Source organism: Pelmatolapia mariae, linkage group LG20 (assembly GCF_036321145.2).
Source record: "Pelmatolapia mariae isolate MD_Pm_ZW linkage group LG20, Pm_UMD_F_2, whole genome shotgun sequence".
In the NCBI taxonomy this organism is placed as follows: Eukaryota; Metazoa; Chordata; class Actinopteri; order Cichliformes; family Cichlidae; genus Pelmatolapia; species Pelmatolapia mariae.
The window spans coordinates 11937771-11953747 of NC_086244.1; the positions used below are offsets into that span (position 1 = coordinate 11937771).

Sequence of the window (15977 nt, forward strand, 5' to 3'; positions counted from 1 at the left end):
TTTATTAACTTGTGTTCTTAAGAATTATCTTCTTGATAACACACATACGTGTTGAGTCTGTGTTTCCACATGCCCCGCTAGTTTAGCGACTTATTCCTCATGAAGAACACAAGACAAAACAGAACATCTTCAACCGGTCTTTAACACGCTAACGAGGGAGAGCTTTGGTCAGAACCAGGCAGTGGAGCAATGCTCTTCACCTGTCTCTAGCCCAAATCCTTCAAAGAGTAGCTTCCCTCGCAGCTATTTATTCCCATGATAGTTACAGTTTACAAAATACAACACAACCAAGCACCTCCCAACGTAACCCCCCCCAATGGTTCTAAGAGAAGGCACTATGTGTGTATGTGTGTCTGTGTGTGTGTGTGTGTATGTGTGTGTGTGTGTCATAAGCACGTGTGCAAGAATGTGTGTGTGTGTCATGGGGGTGTGTTTGTGTCACCTCCTGCTCACCAAAAGGATCATAAAATCCGGAAGCTTACAACATCAAACAGAATCTTCACAAGGGATGTGCTTGTGATAAAACACTACAGCCTCCCCCCAGAACCTCGAGAGGCTGGGGAGGGGGACAAAGGAATGTCTTGATCCTATAGTTTGAACTAAGACTTTACAAATTTAAGAACCACAATGACAACATTCAACAATTTGACTTAACAATACGTACTTTGTATTTTTTAAAGTTATCCCATTTCTTCTGGCCTGCAAGGGGCTGACTTTCCCCTGCAGGCTCATCTTCTCCAGAATTGTCCTGATCACACACAACAAATAAGAGAAGAAAGGAAACGATGGCAACTATGTTAATCCCTAAACCCAAAAGTTTTCACAGCAGAACACCAGAGGAATATCGTCTGGACATCACAGGTTCTGTACAGCAGCGGTCCGTGAGTCGTTTGGTACCGGGCCACGAGAGTTGAGGCTCCAGTGTGAAATTTATGGTTTTCAGGGTTTTTATCATTAACACGATTTCCCTGGGTCTTTCACGTGTTGTAGTTGTGCATCTTATTTTGAAAGAAAAATTTACACGTTACCATAGGGACCAGAGAGCATTAAGTGGTACAGAGGAGGATGTTACTCTCAATGTTGGCGCATTTTCAGGAGGACGCTGCTAATAAAGTTACACAAATACACAGCACATTCACGTTTATTATGATATTTACAAAATACCACAGTTTTTGTCTTGGTCGAATCATTTTATGTGGTTGTATTTATCCTGGATACCTTAAAGGCCGCTCCGTGTCTGACATAAACCGGTCTGTGGCGCAAAAAGGTTGGGGACCGCTGCTGTACAGCATGGGGGTTAATAGAACCGTACTCATATGAATATGAGAATCGTTTTCTCCTCGTTTTAATGAATTAAGCCGTTTGGTCTTTGTTCCCCACAACATATCACAAATTTGAAAAAATCAAAAATAGCTGTATGTAAGTGGCAATACATGGAAAAGCGCGGGACCCACCATACAAGCTGGTTTACTGGTATTTAAATTTAAAAAAAAAAAAAAAGTCTATGCAGATGCCCAAAGCTTAACAACACAACCGCTATAACAATTTAACTTTTGTACAAAAAGATTTTCATATACTTACATTTGAAAGTGTTTTCCTCTCCCGCTTCGACCACCCGAAACAAATCTCCTCTATGACCCGCAATGAATCCTCGGATATAGTAGGACACATCAGACCCATCCTTCAAATTCGGGGCAAAGTACGACGCATTTGTCGCCACATTTTGAGTGCTCTTTGAATTCGGACAGCCTTCGTCGCGTCGCTGTGACTTTGCATCCAAATATGGCATTTTAAGCATCCTTCCCCTGGATTCGGACACAGCTTTAGGCTTTTAAATCAGCTGTGATGGATCAAGGACACATCTAAAACCTGCAGGACACCGGCCCTCGAGGCCTGGAGTTCGATACCCCTGATCTACAGAGTCTCCTGTGACACTCTGATCCACACCTTCAACACCACATTCACTGAACCTCTTTATCCTGGACTTGGGTTTGAAAGTGTGGTTGATAGAATAGTTGGGAAAGAGGAAAGGATTTTAAAAATAGTTTAGGGTGGGTCGTGGAGCGAGAGCATTCAAAGTAAATGACAAAGAATTCAGTCAGACAGTCTTGTGGCCTTTACGGCCCACATGGACATGGGAACACATTAAAGCAGACAGATCATTAACGGATACTAAGAGGAGGAAATTTACAACAGATATTTGTCAAGAATTTTATAATGAACTATTTACAGGTGTATACAGACGGGTCCAAAGATCCCAAACCTGAAGCAACAAGTGTAGCAGTGGTAATTCTGGAGTTAAGGATCAAGATTGCCAAAACAACATTAAATCTTCTGAGTATATATGCAGTTGAGTTATATGTCACACTGTTGGCTTTAGAATGGGTGGAAGACAGCAGAATTTCAACAGTAATAATATGTAGTGATTCATTGTCAGCATTGAAAAAGGAAACACAAGTAACCATCAGCAAATTTTGTATGACGTCCTTTTGCTCATCATAGATTGTCTGAACAAAATAAACAGTAATAATGTGGACTCCGGCTCATAGAGGTATTGTGGGTAATATAAAAGCAGATAGGTTGGCTGAAGCAGCTGTTAAAAAAGTAGACATAGATGTGCAGATACCGTTGTTGAAATCTGAGGGAAAAATTATCGTTTGGACACAAAGTAAGAATTTCTGGAAAATGGTATGGCATAATGGAACAAAAGGGAGACATTTATATAGGCAGGGGTGCACATAAGTGGACCACAGGTGCGCATTCGCTGTCAAAATAAAAGACGCCCACCAAGTAAGAAGTTGCAACGCGCGTTTGCGTTCATGTAAAAGACACTGTTTTGTCCGCTAGAGTGGAATTTTCACGGCATATTCTGCACCACATCTCTGTGTGTTCATCATTTGTTTGAAGCCAGCTCACCTCCTGCAACCACTTTTCCAAGAATACGCTTCTTTTGCGGTTCGGACTCCTCCTGACATTTCTTTGAAAGTGGAGGAACACCAAAGTAATTGCTTAAAGGAGCTTGCTTCATCGACATCTTTAAGAGTTCTAAAAAAATGTCTGTCCTCCAACAGAAAATCTTATGTACACAAACGTGCAACTTCTTGTCTGGTGCGCGTCTTTTATTTTGAGCGAATGTGCACCTGCGCAAGACTTATGTGCACCCCTGGATGTAGGGTACAAAACACAATAAAGGTTAAGAGGAGTCCATGGTATGGAGGCCTATCTCCCCCCACCACTCCCCCTGCCAGTGGCAGACGCCCTCAGACATCGGTGCATTGGTGGTTCTTTGTGTCCGGGGATGGGCGTCCAGGTACACACCGGCTCACTCCTGGTGGCTGCTTGTCGGGGCCTGGAGCCTGGGGCTCACTCGGGCTCCTTCAGGGGTGGGGTGCCCTCGGCCTCTCAGCCTGAGGCACGGTCACTGTGGCACAGCTGGCTGTCGGCGGAGCTCACGGGCACGTCACTGCAACCCCCCCTGGCTTCTGCTCCGCGGCTGCTGAGTGACCCCTCACCTGGGACTCTCCTCAGCTCTTTCCGGGATAGTGGCACGGTTGCCCCTCCGTTGGTCCTCCTTGGTCTCTTGTGCTCTGAGGGCCTCTGGATGTCTGGAGCCTGGATCTCCTCCATGCCTGCTTCATGCCCTGGAGGACGGGGCTATGGCCCCCCACACCTTCTAGCAGATCATTACATGAAGGAACCTGTTAAATACAACCGCGCTTCCTTCCTACCAGACCAGTGGAAGTGGAAGCTTCAATGAAGAAAGATTCCTGCTCCCAGCCGTTCATTGGCTCGGCATTTTAAACCCCTAAAGGGTCACCTGACCAGCATTAAATAAACAGGGCCAATAAGAAAAATCACAAGAGTAATAGAACAATTTCAGCCAGTTTAGATTAATACATTAACTTATTCTTGTGTACACAGTAATTCATAAATAAATAATGTATATTATCAATAAAGATTTATCTAAACAGTTTAACTGCTATGTACAGATAAAGGTTGCATAGCTTTAAAACATTTGCTATCCAGCAAATATCAGTCAAACTCAACACAAAAGGAAACATAACAATCGTTCAAATTGTTTGGACCGCTGATCCAAATCAACTGGCGCTGGTCAAACAGATGTGTGGTAGACTTACTTTAAGGAGCTGCTACCGACAAACCAGCAAATAAACACCAAATATTTCATCTGTGACATTTGTGAGGTTCCCTCAAACACACTCCGTCAGTCTTGTTGCTGTTGAACGACAAACTATTTAAAAATGTGGCGGGTTTACCTGGTCATATTCTCATTCACGGGGCGATCGCCAAAACAAAAGCAAACAATTAACACCACGTCGATGCTGTTCACAGGACAGCAAGAGTAACGATCAGGAGCATCTTGTCTTCGTGATCGCTCCCCTCGTACGTGTTATTACTGCGATTTCAGTGTTTTTGCTTCACAACTAAAGTGTGCAGTTTACTTTGTGTGCACTCAAATGGAGTCGAGTCAATTAGCGCCACCTGTGGTCAAGTGCCATAGCCTACAGCCAGATGAACTTGTGACACACATCTGAGCCACGTTTGAATTCCTGTTTCATGCACAATACATTTGTAATTTTTTCTGTTTTTGTGTCTTGCAAATAAACCTTTAAACTGATTGAAATGATGTTATGTATTTATTTTTGGCCTTTATCTATGGTGGCCCTGAGAGGCCAAACGGACTGCAACTTAAGAAAACACCAGCAATAACAAAAACGCTGCAAAAGCACAAAAAACACAACTGAAATAGGAAAAATGAAAACCGAAGTGTTTCTGGGGAGACAATAGTAATTAGTAATAAACAGAGCCAGTGTGATTGAGTGGAGCTTGTGAGAGTGAGTGGATTGAAGAAAGTGAGGGACTCAGATGTGTCAGTTGGTTTGTCTTTGTTTTTGAGTGTGGAGGAGAGTTAGATTGGGTTGGTTTTAAAGCTAAGTTAAGAATATTCTGAATTTCAATTCAGTTTTATTTATATAGCGCCAAATCACGACAACAGTCGCCTCAAGGCGCTTTATATTGTACAGTTTAATTTCCAAAACTTGCATATGATCTTCAGTTTGCAGCTGGACTATCACATAGCAGCTGGAGCAGTCTCTCATGGAGGCCAGTCCACTGCTGCCACCTGTGGCCAAGTGCCATAGCCTACTACTAGATGAACTTGTGACACACATCTGCAGTAGAGGCTGAGTGGCTGCTCTCACACCTGGAGCATCCAAATCGACCCACAAACACGTTGAAAGATGCAATGCCATCAATGTGGATTGTCCAGACTGAGAGACCTCTTCCCTCTGACCCCTCCCCAAACCCTCAAACCTTCTGTTACGAAATAAATATATATTCTTAGTGCTTATTATCTGAATATATTGTTTTATGTATTTTAATAATAAAGACTTTTATAAACCAAGGCCAGATGTGGCAAAAAACTAGATCAGTAGGTGACAGGTCGCCTAGCAATAGAGGCTTTAGTAAGTTAAGAAACAGGAAGTTTAGTGCAGAGCTGCAGAGGCATATTAATAAAATACAGGAAACAGACAGAAAAAGCGGAACTAAGTAACAAACACACACACATTAGTCAGACCAGAAGGAGTTGTTTTGATCGAAACTGTGTGTGTCTGTGTGTGACGTATAGCAGAACTATATATACGTATTTTGCCTGGCAATGCTTTTAGAACTGAACTCAGGGCAGCTTATTGAGATATGACTCAATATGCAAATTAGTTGAATGAGTGGGGACAGAAAAAGAAGAAAAAAAAACAACAACTCAAGTTTCCTGTCTGAGACATGAGTGAAGTTTGCACTGAGAGAAATATATCTGTGACTGTGTGAGAAGAATTGTTTGGTCAAATATATGATAGCAGCCGCAGGACAATTAAATAAAGTCTGTGACTAAGTGCAGTCGTGCAGATTTGGAGAAGAAGTTTATAATTTAGTGATGACACATTGTTATAAAGTGTTTAGAAAGTGCTTAATGGGAATATTACTGTTGGGCAAACTGTGCTGCTTTTAACAAGATTTTCTGTGTATTTAGCAGGTGAAACTATGTCAGGTGACTTCAGACTGTCAGGAAGCTGAAGAACCTGAGGCCACTGAAATATGATGTGGGCAAAATGAACAGAGGGAGTGATTTAAGTCTGATTTCAGACCATGTAAGTATTAGTTAAGCCAAGAGTCGGGCGAAAGCTTTATGGCCCGAAAGTTCTAATTCCCACAACATATTGTTAGATTAGTAAGCAAAACTTTTCTGTGATGAAGATTTTTGGGGTTGTTGTTTTAGTGATGGGTTAATTCTGTCAGTTAGGTTTGGCTTGTTTCCTATTTCAATAGAGGGAGTTTTACTAAACATGGACATGTCGAGGAGGGGCTCATTATTTTTGTAACAGTGCACTTAGAGAAAACTGTCAGGTGTCTCCCCCTTTGGTGATGATGTTTTGTGCTCTGATGTGCTAATAATCTGCCCTCTTTTTTCTTATTTTTGTTCTAAGCAGGCCTGGAGGATTGAATTAACAGCGCTGTAAAACATTTTTGTGAGAGCAAATATAAGGTGAGCTTTTCCAGATTCCAATGGGCTGAGGAAAAGGTCACCTGTGGGAACCGTGTGAGTTCCTGTCTAAAAGGATTGCAGCGAGTCAATCCAGTCCAAGAACATAAACAATTGTTTTTTCTTTTAAAATGATTTTGCAGGTGATGGAGACGGGAATAGGCTGCGCGTGAGTCTCCAATATCCGCAATATCTCGTGTGAATGCGTGTGCATGAATGTGTGTGACTGGACTGACAATGTGGACTGGAGGGTTGACTGACTGGACACTGAGACAAAGACTGGACCAACGTTAGGATGAGTAAATGCTGACAAACAATTCACCACGCCGGTAAGAGAAGGGTGGATGCTTTGCTTTGCTTTGCTTTTGTCAGGAGCCAGGAGTTGAAAAGATTTAACATGATAGTTGAACTGATTTTATTCCTTAAACACAGGTTTGCAGGCCCGGAGCAAGTATACTCGAGAGGAGAATCGCTGAGGTTTTCTGAGAAATAATATGATTAACCTTTTTCTTTTAATTTCCTAAGATGTGGTGAAGCATTTTTAGTTTGTGTGACACATGATGTGTCAAAAGGGGGAATTTCAGGGTTAATTTGAAATAAGGGGTTTTATGATCATTTTATGACTTTCTGGGTGTTTGATAATTTAGGTACGGTAAAACTTACGCATAAGTAATTGCTTTTATGCTTAAGCTTAACTGATTGAAAATGTTTGTGTTCTCTTTGATTTCTTTTACCAGAATAAGCATTTATAACCATTTTTCATACATACATTGCAATTGTGCTCATAGGAGTTGCTACTCAGTCTTGTAAAGGTCATAAGCTTCGTTCAGCGTCACTGTCTGAACTGAAATATTGTAGGAATGGCTTAGAGTACGGAGGGGTGCATATCACGCTTACAAACACAGACATCACGTAGATTTATTCTAGGGTAAAGGTGAAACATATTTTGCTTTACGCTTGCATAGCAACAGTTGATGCAGGAGGTGTTAAAGATAAGCATGAAACGAATAATTTAACAGGAAACATCTGGAGGGTGAGATGTGGAAACAAACAGCCATGTATGGTAAAATGTTGCTGAAAACGGAAACTAGTCTAACTGTCATTAACTGTAACTTATGCAGGTTATACTCTTTGCAGACACGAGAAGGGGCGTAAACCCTGACATATTAAAACCATTTGAAGTTTGCTTTCTAGCGGAGATTTATGCTGATATGGTTATGGTGTATATCTTAATTCAATTCAATTCAATTTTATTTATATAGCGCCAAATCACAACAAAAGTCACCTCAAGGCGCTTCATAGGTACAGAGAAAAACCCAACAATCATATGACCCCCTATGAGCAAGCACTTTGGCGACAGTGGGAAGGAAAAACTCCCTTTTAACAGGAAGAAACCTCCAACAGAACCAGGCTCAGGGAGGGGCGGGGCCATCTGCTGTGATTGGTTTGGGTAAGAGAAGGAAAACAGGATAAAGACATGCTGTGGAAGAGAGACAGAGATTAATAACAGATATGATTAGATGCAGAGAGGTCTATTAACACATAGTGAGTGAGAAAGGTGACTGGAAAGGAAAAACTCAATGCATCATGGGAATCCCCGGCAGCCTACGTCTATTGCAGCATAACTAAGGGAGGATTCAGGGTCACCTGGTCCAGCCCTAACTATATGCTTTAGCAAAAAGGAAAGTTTGAAGCCTAATCTTGAAAGTAGAGATAGTGTCTGTCTCCTGAATCCAAACTGGAAGCTGGTTCCACAGAAGAGGGGCCTGAAAACTGAAGGCTCTCCCTACCATTCTTACCACATGTGTGTTTAATAAAATCAACAGTGTTGCTTACACAGATAAATAATATTGAGATTAATTACATATATATGATAGAGCCCAGAACATGATATTTTGAACCAACTTTGAATAATTAAAAGAACAATCGATGAACATAGTAGATTATTGAGGCGTAGCAGAGAGAGGTGTTTTCCATTTCTGTCCTTTACAGGAGAAGATTCCAGAACCACAACAAAACCACGGAGGGGTTGGCGAGAATCCAGGACCCAATAGGAGGGGCACCCAAAAGAAGCACAGAGCACAGAGAAACCTCTCAGAAGAGTAGTTGTTTAGATTGAAAAAAGATTAAAAGCTTGTTAGACAGAGGTTATAATGTGAGCGTAAAGTAATGAAAAGTAATGAGAGGGACTTTAATAGTTTGTAGGATTTCTATGTTATGTAAATTGCCCAAACACAGTGTTCAGGCCGGATATGCTCTACCCGTTAAAGGGAGCGAAGGGACAATGAAGTGAGGAAACGGGTTAACGGTGTAGAGATCGTTTCCATAGAGTGACAAAAGTAATGTTGGACCTTTTACTAGGACAAAGTTAATTATATCTGCTTTTAGTTTACAGTAGTTATTGAGGGAGTGAATTAATTAGGTTAACTCATAAAATGAGTTAAAAAGGGGGAGACTGTTACGAAATAAATATATATTCTTAGTGCTTATTTTCTGATTATATTGTTTCATGTATTTTAATAATAAAGGCTTTTACTACAAGTCCCAGCATCCTCTGTGTTTAGGGAGCAGTAGTGAAAGTGAAAGCAGGAGGAGGAAGGTGGAGCTGAGGCAGGTGAGTGTTAACATGAATATGTTTCTTCTTATGACATAAAATAATTCCACGCTGTTCGTGTCTGTGGGTGAAACGTGAGGCCGGTCGGCTCCTCTGAGCGCTGGTTTCCTGTAAGTAGAGAGGAAGTGAGTTTAGCTGAGCCTCCGTTTAGTGTGAGAGAGCAGGAGGAGAGTGAGAGCTGTGCTGAGGCAGGGTGAGTGTTAACACCGCTCTGACATTACTGTGTCTCTGTGGCGGGAACAACAGGCTCCGTCAGTGGAGGCAAAAATAATCAGACTTTGGTTTTTCAAAGGAAACAACTTTATGTCGGAAGTTCCCGCACGCTCATTGGATAACGATGTGTCAATCTCGAACTATTAGCCAATGAGCGTGCGGATTCACAGAAAGACCCGCCTTTATCACGGGACTTTTTAAAAACTACAATGGCGACAGAAACTCCGTGAGTGCAGTTCAGGCTGACGTCATGAAACTGTGACGTTTGAGCCACTTCCTGTTCTCAGTCCCAGCGTCCTGATCACCGAGGTTTCTGTTGCTCTGATATCTGATATTGATTATATTGGTAAACAGGCTGTAGCAGAAACATCAGGTCTGTTCTGAAAACTGTCTTTATTTTTTCAAAGTAAGGGAATATCTGTGGTGTGATACCGCGGGCTCATGGGCTAAGGACTTGGATTGACAAGCGCAGATGATTGTGTTGTTTCTTATAAAGGCTTGTGTGTGTGTGCCTTCCTGTGTGTGTCCTTGTGTCAGTGGAACTGAATCAGTGTGTTAGAGAAAGTGCTCCTCTGCTGTGCGTCATCGTGTGGATGCTTCTTTTAAAGTTGGAACTCATGTTTTTATGATCTGCTTCATTTCATTGAACCTTTATTTCTAACCATGAAGTCCCTTTGAGGTTACAGCCTCCTGGTTAGGTTGAGGCTGTTCTTGTGCTTCAGGCTGAAATATGAGGAGTAAGGAGTGGGGCTGGTTAGCCCTCATGACCCTCACCATAACACATACGTCACAGGACAGTGTTTACCACAGAAACTCCATGAAATGATCAATGAGAACTTTAGAAACCCGTCAGTGTGATGCTTCCAGTACAACAGCACCTCTGAGTGTGTGTGTTTGCCTCTCAGACTAACTCCACCCTGACATCAAGAAGATGGAGGAAGAGGATGGAGCAGGATCTGCAGCATCCAGCTGTGTGTCTGTGAGGAGTGACCGGTCCAAAGGAAACCCTCCAGACTTCAGTAATGAACCTGCAGCAACAATGTAAGAGAGCTGCTGACTAATTTATTCAGTGTAAATAATGATTTTTGATGCAATGGGAGAAGAAAAATGACAAAAACAGTTTTAAAAATAAGGATTAAAATATTACAAACTATATTTTTGAGTTTCCTGATGTAGTACAAAAATATATGAACATAACTGTATATAGGACAGATATTTTACGGTTCTTTTAGGCAGCACCAAAAAACAAAAATACTATTTTTAAGCTGTCTGAGGTAGTGAGTCAACATGTCACACTGGGTCAAAGGTCAGGGGTTTAAAAGCAGCGAGTGAAGGAGCCTGTCGAGGTAAATCGTTCCATAATTGATCAAATTCAGTTGGTAGACCTCTGTGTGAAATCAAGCATCTGGTTCACAGAGAGGATAACCCTCAAATGGGCTGTACAACATTATATAGTGAGACAAAAACAGAGATGATCGTAGCCATCGCTCTCTCGCATGGACGTGGCAGTCTTGCTGTCTGCTGCGAATCCTCCCCGTACCTCCGTGACCTCGTCTGGTATCTGCTCCCTCCTCTGTAAGAGACAGTAAAGGAAAACACGTCTCTGCCTAGTCTTGAAAATCTAATCTTATCATCCATCGTTCTTTTAAGGCCTCTTCTTCTTGTGGCCTCAGCTAACTGCTAATATTTAAATGGCTAACATTAACATGTGTGCCAGCCAGGTTATTCAGTGTTATGACAGTCAGCTGCTTCAGCTGCTGCTGGGATGGGCTGTGGCAAAGAGAACAGAGAAAATCAAAATCAGAGTTTTTCTCTGAATGAAAAGCAAGGAAACAACAATATATTCTACATGGTGAAACTGATGGTTTCTGGTGTTTGGGTCTGTTTTTCTGTATTTATGCAGATAAAGTGTAAACTCAGATGAATTATACCATCAAATGTTAAAGGAAAATATCAGGATGTCTGTGAGCTGAGAAGGACGTGAAGCGAGCAGTTTATCCCAGAGCTGAAGCTGCTCTGTGTGCAGAGATGAGCTCAGATTCCTGCTGTGATTGATCAACAGTCACAGAAATGTAGACTTGTAGTTATTACTGCAGGATGGTCACAGCAGATACTGATAAACATGGATTATGAGGATGGATGATCAAGTTTCTCACTCTCTCCTTTAAATCTCAGTTTTTTTATTCTTCACAGTTTATCTGTTAATTTATTCATGAATAACACTGAAAGAGTTTCTGTTATATTTCCCCTTGAACATCACCTTATTAGGGCGGCATTAGGAAATAGCCCCCCTCCAAAGAATGAATAAATGAATGATGATAATAATAAAATGATTAAAAAGCAGAGCTCAGAGTGGTAGATGGTCAAACATGGATCCACGGGTGGTTCAACTGCATTTGGTGACGTGACTAAAGCAAATCTTTCAAATAATCCCACCATCAACGGGATGTTGTCTCCTTTACTACGGTTACTTTACTTGGTCACCGTGTGAATTTCTTTGAAATGAACCAAATTCTTTTATTTGTTGGTTGTTGCATATTTAAGCTCTACAGTCAGGAAAGGAGGAGATGAGGCCTCAACAATGTTGGGTTGTAGCTGTGGTTCAGGTTAGAGTGAGTGTCCATGGAATAAATGGAAGTCAGTGAACTGGAAACATGACTGTGTTCAAACTTTTTTTTCCTTTTTATAATGAGTCTAATCAAAGGTGCACAGAAGTATCTCCACTTTGACTTTTCTGTGTCACCATCAGAGCTTCTGCACAGTGTGGAGAAATATCCAGAAGCAGAGCTGGACTGCAGACAGCCAGTCAGAGCAGCTGTGTACAAAGTAAGACTGAACATCTGTCTGCTGATGGACTCATTTCTGAAAACTGGACTTCTTGTGTTGTTCAGACATTGAAGAGTTTTCTTTCTCTTTAGTCTCATTGTTTTTCTTTCTTTCAGCAGATGTTGGTCTGCAGGAGGTTTTAGATGAACATAAGATCAGTCTGAGGAGGAGATGTGAACGTGTGACTGAAGGAAGTGATGAAACAGGAAGTAGAACCCTCCTCAACAGGATCTACACTGAGCTCTACATCACAGAGGGACAGAGTGAAGAGGTTCATACCCAACATGAGGTGAGACAGCTGGAGACAGCTTCCAAGATGGACGCCCTCCATGACGCTCCAATCAGGTGCCAGGACATCTTTAAAGCCTTACCTGACCAACAGAGACCCATCAGAGTGGTTCTGACCAACGGCGTGGCTGGTGTTGGAAAAACCTTCTCAGTGCAGAAGTTCACTCTGGACTGGGCAGAGGGCTTGGAGAACCAACATGTCAGTGTGGTGGTTCTGCTTTCATTCAGGGAGCTGAACCTGATCAGAGATGAGCAGTACAGTCTTCTGGAGCTGCTCCATGTTTTCCATCCAACATTACAGAAGGTCACAGCAGAGAAGCTGGCTGTCTCTCAGCTTTTGTTCATCTTTGACGGCCTGGATGAAAGCAGACTTTCATTGGATTTCACCAACAGGAAGCTGCTGTCTGATGTCACACAGAAGTCATCAGTCAGCCAGCTGCTGACAAACCTCATCCAGGGGAATCTGCTTCCCTCGGCTCTCGTCTGGATAACTTCCCGACCTGCAGCAGCCAATCAGATCCCTCCTACATGTGTTGACAGGCTAACAGAAGTACGAGGCTTCACTGACGCCCAGAAGGAGGAGTACTTCAGGAGGAGATTCAGTGATGAAGAGCTGTCCAGCAGAATCATCTCCCACATGAAGACATCCAGGAGCCTCCACATCATGTGTAGTATCCCAGTCTTCTGCTGGATCACTGCTACAGTTCTGGAGCACATGTTGATTACAGAGCAGAGAGGAGAGCTGCCCAAGACCCTGACTGACATGTACTCACACTTCCTGCTGGTTCAGACAAAGAGGAAGAAGAACAAGTACCACGAGGGACATGAGACGAGTCCACAGGAGCTGACGGAGGCTGACAGGGAAGTTCTTCTGAGGCTGGGGAGGCTGGCATTTGAACATCTGGAGAAAGGAAACATCATGTTCTACCAAGAAGACCTGGAGCAGTGTGGTCTGGATGTGACAGAGGCCTCGGTGTACTCAGGAGTTTGTACAGAGATCTTCAAAAGAGAGTGTGTGATCTTCCAGACACCAGTCTACTGCTTTGTTCATCTGAGCATTCAGGAGTTTCTGGCTGCTGTCTACATGTTCCACTGTCACACCAACAGGAAGTCAGAGGTGCTGAAGAACTTTTTGGGAAAAAAATACAACGAGTCCTCTCTGGATGATTTTCTTAAACGAGCCATGGAGAAATCCCTCCAGAGTAAAAATGGCCACCTGGACCTGTTTGTTCGCTTCCTTCATGGCCTCTGTCTGGAGTCCAACCAGAGACTCTTAGTAGGTCTGCTGGGTCAGACAGAGATCAGTCCAGGAACCATCCAGAGAGTCATCAACAACCTGAAGGAGATGAACAGTTATAAAATCTCTCCTGACAGAAGCATCAACATCTTCCACTGTCTGATGGAGATGAACCACCTCTCAGTACATCAGGAGATCCAAGAGTTCCTGAAGTCAGAGAACAGATCAAAGAAGGAACTCTCTGAGATCCAGTGCTCAGCTCTGGCCTTCATGCTGCAGATGTCAGAGGAGGTTCTGGATGAGTTGGACCTGCAGAAGTACAACACATCAGATCAGGGACGACAGAGACTGATTCCAGCTGTGAGGAACTGCAGAAAGGCTCGGTGAGTCCAGATGTGATCATTAACATCACTGATCAGTGTAGGTTAGTAGTTTAATTTTGAAAGTGTTTCTAACTTCACCCTCTGTCCTCTCTTTCTCTCCATCCTCCTCACTGCTTCTTTCACTGATAATCATACAAACATCGTATTCAGCTACAAAATAACACAATAATATCATCTGATGATCATTATTAGAAGAGCAGGATCCATATTTGATATCAGAGTAACACACTGCTTGGTTATGTGCAGTCATCATCAGTGAATGTGGGTCAAACAGAAGCTCTCGGATTGGTTGAGTCATGTAATTAATATCCTCAGTATCCTTATTTTCTCATTATATTGTTTTATGTACTTTAATAATGAAGGTTTGTAAAGCAAGGCCACTTTTGACTCACAAACTAAGTGCTCAGCCAGACTGAAAAGAGGAAGTGTAGAGCTGTACAGCATATTAATAAATACAGGAAGCCAGACAGAAAAGAGGAAATTTTTCATATAAGGAATGTTGGTATCGAAACTGTGTGACGTGTAAAGTACCGAAATAACACCATATAAGACACATGTTGAGCTTGTAATGTTAGAGATCCTGCAACTGGCGTTTGGGCTGTGAAGGGGTCTCTCTCTTCCGGAAGATGATTGAATAAATTAAGAAATATAACTGTTTTGACCACTATGAGTCGGTTTTCTCTGTTCTATCATGGGGACAAAAGAATTGGGGTTAATATTTGGTGTTTCCGCCTGGTTCTCCTTGCAACAGAGAGAAAAAATGTGGCCGAAGGTTGGATCTGATATGAGGCGAACAGGAGACCGGTCTAAAAAGAATTAAAGGTAGGCACAAACCTGTTCAGAGATAAAGCAAATCTGTGCACATTGGATAATTCTAAATTATCTGTTCGCTGAGTTGATGATCTTAACTATTAAATTGGCTCAGTAGAGAATAAAGAGAGAATAAAGTAAAGCTTTGAAGTAATGTTAATAGAACTGTAAGAATGAAGTCATGAAAAGCTTTGAAGTAATGATAATGAAACGTTGAGAATGACAGTACTGAGTTAAAAGGAATATGGTATTTCATGGTAAAAGAGAAAAAGAAGTAATGTGTGTTTAGGATATTAGGTAATTGGTCATTTTTTATGGGTTTGAGTCCCTATTGATTATAAGGTTGGAACTGCATCGGTCAAATAGTTCTGGTGGACTTTTGATTGTTGTTTGAAATTAATATAAAGTATCCTAGGACGGAAGTTGGACTTCCAAGAAGTGCACAAGCTTCGAGGTGGAGACCTCCCCCTTTTTACAGACGTGTAAAAAGACCCTCGGGCGTGAGGAGTTACTCCAGGTGGCGCTGCCAAGATTTGGGGCCTTGGAAATAGCTAGTGATTGGATCACTTTACCATTTGGAACGGTGTTTGCACTTTTTTGGGCAGCAAAGGTTGGACCTTGGGCGTGAAACGCTTTTAAATTTGACTTAGGGCTTTTAGAAATCAGGCCAGAGACAGTTTGCAACTGATACTGGTTAATTGATCACAAAAAAGTTTGACTTTATCCGTTGGATGGTTAATTTAAATTTGTCAAAATTGTGTAGGTTTTTGGTATTGAGTATGTCAGGCCTGATCATTGTTGTTGTTGTAATTAGAAGACATCGTTGTAATATAATATATAATATATTTTTATGTGGAGGAAGTCTGTAACTTGACAGCGAGTTAAAGGACTGATACTATTTTCAGTGTGTGAAAATGCAAATTTGGAAGCTGTGAACTGCTTAAACCACCGCTGGTTTCACAAATATTGTTGCAAACATTGCTGAATGCGTGGGTTTAAGACGTTGTTTATGTTTATTAGAACAAAATAAATAAAGTTTGGATTTGTCTT

General features: G+C 42.0%; 1 protein-coding gene across 3 annotated transcripts in view; it reads left to right on the forward strand.

Annotated features, from left to right (window-relative positions):
- The window catches only part of LOC134619391 (NACHT, LRR and PYD domains-containing protein 3-like), a 374947-nt gene that overhangs the window by 297911 nt on the left and 61059 nt on the right, over positions 1 to 15977 (forward strand). For 2 of the 3 annotated variants that reach the window (XM_063465212.1, XM_063465214.1), the window contains exons 4-5: positions 12133 to 12209; positions 12326 to 14117. In XM_063465212.1, coding sequence (XP_063321282.1) covers positions 12133 to 12209; positions 12326 to 14117 — 1869 coding nt within the window. The remainder of the gene's footprint in view (positions 1 to 12132; positions 12210 to 12325; positions 14118 to 15977) is intronic. The other variant, XM_063465213.1, reaches the window with a different exon arrangement.